General features: G+C 43.6%; 1 protein-coding gene across 1 annotated transcript in view; it reads left to right on the forward strand.

Annotated features, from left to right (window-relative positions):
• KRT40 (keratin 40, type I) overlaps positions 1-4,000 on the forward strand; it is an 8,883-nt gene extending 4,883 nt beyond the window's left edge. Inside the window, exons 5-8 of the mRNA XM_011929948.1 lie at positions 711-1,020; positions 1,100-1,225; positions 2,700-2,920; positions 3,426-4,000. Of these exons, the coding sequence (XP_011785338.1) occupies positions 711-1,020; positions 1,100-1,225; positions 2,700-2,920; positions 3,426-3,525 (757 nt within the window). The 3' untranslated portion in view covers positions 3,526-4,000. The remainder of the gene's footprint in view (positions 1-710; positions 1,021-1,099; positions 1,226-2,699; positions 2,921-3,425) is intronic.
• The last annotated feature ends 1,659 nt before the right edge of the window (positions 4,001-5,659 follow it).

The following is a 5,659-nucleotide window of genomic DNA, read 5'->3' on the forward strand; positions in this document are numbered from 1 at the left end:
GCCTGTAGTCCTAGCTACTCGGGAGGCTGAGGCAGGAGAATAGCTTGAACCCAGGAGGCAGAGGTTTTAGTGAGCCGAGATCTCACCACTGCACTCCATCCTGGGCAACAGAGCAAGACTCCATCTCAAAAAACAAACAAACAAAAAAGTGAAAAACTACTCAAGGCATTATTACTATTCAACCTGATCATTCCAGTGTGTCTCTGAATTAAGATGTGAAATAGCCCCTAGACAGTGCCAGGCAAAGGAACCAAACTCTTCTCCTGCCCTTGCCTTTGTGGAGGAGGTGAGTAACTTCACAAAGGGCTTCCTTTGGAGGCTTTATGCCACCCCTAGCTCCAATCCACAGGGTATGAAAATCAGTCTGAGAAACAGACTGTGAAGTCCATTTCAAAAAAGGGATAAGGACTCATGCACTATCTGGACCAGTGTTTTTAAATATTCCGCATTTATAAACTTTTAAAAGTCATAATATATAAAGTGATTGATACATTGATAAAGCTAGAAAATGAAAAGCTGAATGATGCTCTTTGAATATTTGTTGATGACAATCATAGCTAACATTTATTGACACCTTACTATATGTCATAATTAACTTTTATAAGTTAATTATGTGTAGATTAACTCTTCTAGATCTCACAATAACCTTCTGGAAAAATGTCCGATTATTATGTCCATTTTACAGATGAAGAAATTGAGGCCCTTCTAAGTGGTGAAAAGAGATTCAGCCCAGATAATCGGAATCAAAAACTCACACTTTTACCTACTACTCCACAAAACAGAAGTAGAATGCCATTGGATGTCAAATGGATTTTTCCCCATCATTCTGTGACATTCTTTATGCCATCCCACTTTCAGGAAGTCAACTTGCTTCGTGGACAGCTTGGCGACCACCTCAGTGTGGAGCTGGACACTGCCCCCACCCTTGACCTCAACAGGGTCCTGGATGAGATGCGCTGTCAGTATGAAACGGTGCTTGCCAACAATCGCAGAGAAGCCGAAGAATGGTTCGCTGTTCAGGTCAGCACTCAGATTGGAAAAATGGCAGAGTTACAGACTTCTGCCTTTTGTGAATTCTCTAATGGTGCCTGTGTTTCAGACAGAAGAGCTGAATCAGCAGCAACTGTCCAGTGCGGAGCAGCTGCAGGGCTGCCAGACGGAGATCTTGGAACTGAAACGCACAGCCAATGCTCTGGAAATTGAGCTCCAAGCACAGCAAAGCCTGGTGTGTGAGGCAAAGGCAGTGTCCGTTATGTCACTGATAAGTCAGGCTCTGAGATGTTAAGCCCTCTTCCATATCCAGGGGTCACATTTCCTTGTCTTTCCCAAGTACTGCCATTTACCCAGCTATTAATAGAAGCAGAAGTGACAGGTCCACAGCTTGTGTTGTCCCTCTAAGATGCCTTACCTTCACTCCTGGGCTTGAATCTGATGCTGCAGCAGCCTCCAGAGACGGGGAGGGAGAAGCAGAGCGAGAGAGAAACCTCCAGGCCATGGTCACTTAAGCATTCCAGCAGGTTTTAATTCTCATTTGATTCAGGCCAGGTTTCCAGGCTCACTGTTATATCTAAAACAAAGAATCATTTTCAAACATTTCATCCTACAGTTTCCCTACAGGATCTACACTTCAACCTGATCCTTCACTGCACCCCACCCCACTCAAGCAACAAGAACACCATGCGTCCAAGATAACATGAACCAGTTCTGGTCAAGCACCACTGTGTGCATGTCGTTAGATCCTGAGGAGAATACCTAGGAGAACAATAGCTGAGCATTCATCCTGAGAGAGGCACGATGCTCATTTAAGCCTCACAGTAACTTCACGGGATAGATATCTTTATCCCATGACACAGATAAGGAAAACTGAGACTCAGATTAAGTAACCTGCAAAGGATGCAATTCTAAGAGGCAAACTTGGAAGCTGAGTTCAGCCCGTTGAATCCCGGAGCCTCTTCTCTCTCTCTTTTTAAATTTATTTTTATTGATATACAATATTTGTAAATATTTATGGAGTAGATGTGATATTTTGTAACATGCATAGAATGTGTAACGATCAAGTCAGGATATTTACAGCATCCATCACCTCAAGTATTTATCATTTCTATGTGTTAGAAGCATTTCAAGCCCTCTCTTCTAGCTATTTTGAAATGCACAGTGTATTGTTGTTAACTGTAGTCACCCTTCTCTGCTGTCCGACATGAAAACGTATTCCTTCTGCCTAGCTGTATGTTTGCACCCGTTAACCAACCTCTCTTCACCCCCTTACCACACATATGCACTTCCCAGCCTCTGGTATCCAGAGCCTCTTCTCCTAACAGCACCATACTACCCCTCCCTGCCAAGAGACCAAACTCAATCTTTCCTCTCATATGCTGTTGATAGTCCTTAAGCTTCACAAATAAATCATGTAGTGCTGTAGTCATAGTGGTGGTAGTGATAGCTAACATGTAGAACAGTGGCAGTATGGCTGGCACTGTTCTAAATGCTTTACACATACTAACTCTTAATCTTCACAGCCCTCTAATGAGACAAATACTTTGCATTCCCCACTATATAGAGAATAATACTGAGACTCACAGAAGCTAAATAATTTGCCAGTGGTCACATAGCTAGAAAAGGGTAAGCAAGGATTTGAACGTAGGCACTCTGGCCCGAGAGACTGCACTTCATGGTCCTTTGGACAACGTTTCCTCCTGCAGACAGAATCTCTGGAATGCACCGTGGTAGAAACTGAGGCCCAGTACAGCTCCCAGCTGGCTCAGATTCAGTGCCTGATCGATAACGTGGAGAACCAGCTGGCCGAGATCCGCTGCGACCTGGAGCGACAGAACCAGGAGTACCAGGTGCTCCTGGACGTGAAGGCCCGGCTGGAGGGCGAGATCAACACGTACCGGGGCCTGCTGGACAGTGAGGACAGCAGGCAAGTTCCACAGTTACTCGTGAAATCCCCCAGAGTCACAAAGAAGCTGATGTAAAAGAATCCTGTTTTCCCAAGGTCTGGACAAGTTCAAACCTCCCCAATGTATTAAGGAATCTTTTTAAAAGAGGGCTGAAAAGTGGCTGAGGTTAAGCACATGACACTAGAGATATTTTTAAAATATTCTAAAGGCAGATTAATTATTAGTGTAACATTTCATGCTGACATCTCCCTTTGTTCCTGTTTTCCACTAAAGGAAAATCAGGAATAGGCCTGAGATAACATTTGCAAAATCAAGAAAAAATATGAAATACTATTCAACTGCCACTGCTACAGTGAACATGAAGTGGCAATTCTGGATGCAGAGAAGAAACAGGCTTCAGTCAATGCTATTGTGCAGAGTTTTTTTAGAACATAATTTGTGGGCAAACTTTGACATGATTTTTCTGAGTTGCCATCTTATCAAGATTCCCTTGCTAAGCTTGTTTTAAAATCGATTTTTCCCCAGGCTTTCCTGTAACCCATGTTCCACCACATGCACCTCGAGCAACACTTGTGAGCCATGCTCAGCCTATGTCATCTGCACGGTTGAAAACTGCTGTTTGTGAATGTTAAGGACAGCAGGTAGAGGAATCAAAGCCAGCAGCATGCTAGAAAGGAGATGGGGCTTCAACCAGGGGCGTCCAAACAGGAATCACAAATCCAGGGGGTGCTCATATCCTGGAATTGCCCTCCAGGCATCCTCAGTCTTTCTGCTTTACTATTTCCTCTCCTTCCAGCTTATTTGTGGTACGCTGGGAGCCCATAAAGCGTTCTTGCTCATCTCCAAATAAAACATGTTTTACTCCTTTCGCATGGTAAATATAGCTCTATGACTAATTACTGTTGATAGAATATTCATTTTATGGCAAGGGAATCATCTAAACCCATAACCATAGTTTCAATGTACATAAACCCAGGCTGAAAATATTTTTTAACTCCTCAAATACAAATACATTAATGAACCCATGCAAAGTGGCATATATCTTAGAAAACAGTTGTGCGTATCTTTCTGAGAAAAAAAATTAGGAATAGAATATGATAAAATGTATTTTTTTGATTATAAAAGTACTAGATTCTCTTTTTTGTAATTTGGCTCATTAAAAGGGAAAAGGTCACTTATGATTTCATCTTCGAAACAGCCATAGTCAATATTTTGGGGTATTTTCTTCCGGTTTTCTTTCTTATGATAGATTTTTCCACACAGCTATAATCATACTAACATATGCACACACTTGTGTAATCTTTCTTTCATTTACGTCATCTAAGCATTTTTAATTCTGATAAAAACATAAGATTGTATTGTAACCATTGTTGTTTTTGGTTTTTTGTTTGTTTTCTTTTGAGACAAAGTCTCACTGTGTCACCCAGGCTGGAGCGCAGTCGCGCTGTCTCAGCTCACTGCAACCTCCACCTCCCGGGTTCAAGCGATTCTCCTGCCTCAGCCTCCCGAGTAGCTGGGACTACAGGTGCATGCCACCACACCAGGCTAATTTTTTGTATTTTTTTTTTTTTTTTTAGTAGAGACAGGGTTTCAGCATGTTAGCCAGGATGGTCTCGATCTCCTGACCCTGTGATCTGCCCACCTCAGCCTCCCAAAGTGCTGGGATTACAGGCATGAGCCACCGCACCCAGCCTGTAGCCATCATTTTACTGGTTGCATAATGTACCATAAGATGCATTGATCCGTTATTGGACATTTAGGTTATAAGAATAATTATTCTCATACATTTAAAAGACAAGGTAGAGAACTTCCAGAATGATTATATTTCCATATTCCTCCTCCTAAAAACCCTGGAAATTACATATCAAATAAACATAAGAAGACTCTGAAAGGTAGAAGAAGAAGCCAAACCACCTAAAGATGCTGAGACCCCAGGAGTGACACTGTGGTGGGCTCCCTGGATTAGCTTATCTCATAAATCCCAGAGTAGTTGCTGGAGAAACCAACAACCAGAAACACCAACAGGTGCAAACAAAACAAACAAATAAACCAGAAGAGCTTGCTCCGCTTAAAGAACCAAAAAAGAGGCAGCCTAGAAAGGCAGAAAACCTTTAGACAACAACCACTCAACTCAGCCAAACACCACCAAAAATATCATTTTGCCCACCCATATGCACACCAGGAAAGGCCAGGGAGGGAGTCCAGTCTTCTATCCTTCCCAGGCTGTAACGAGGCACTCAAACTTCCCCACTGGGGTGGAGTCAGGGAAGGGTAAGTGAGAGATCCAGGACTTTCATTCCTGCTATGAGACATGGAAGCCCCCCCACTGTCCCACCACCATGGTGTCAGTGGAGCCCACACGGGAAGCCTGGACTTAACTCTACAGGCTGCAGTGAGGCTCTTCTTTTCTCCTCTGGGGTTAATATCACAGGAGGCCTATTGGACAGTCAGGACTCTCTCCCTCCTCCAGCAGTACCAAGGCCACCCCCCATGCAGCGTCAGTTGCATGGGAGCAGTAACAAAATATTCTTGCCACTCCTGGCCCGGGTGGTATCAGCAGAGGCCAGGTAAGGAGTCTAAAATCCTCCCTCCCAGCAGTGATGAGGGGGGCTCTTCCCTTGGGTGTCGATAGGGGCAAAGTGGAGAGAACCTCTATTTCCAATCCCACCTGGTAGGAATGAAGCAGTGTCCCCCTTCCCCTACCAAAACAGTGTCAGAGGAGACCTGCCAGAACAGAAGATTAAATAATATCCTGAATC

Source organism: Colobus angolensis, unplaced genomic scaffold, assembly GCF_000951035.1.
Source record: "Colobus angolensis palliatus isolate OR3802 unplaced genomic scaffold, Cang.pa_1.0 Scaffold83, whole genome shotgun sequence".
NCBI lineage: Eukaryota > Metazoa > Chordata > Mammalia > Primates > Cercopithecidae > Colobus > Colobus angolensis.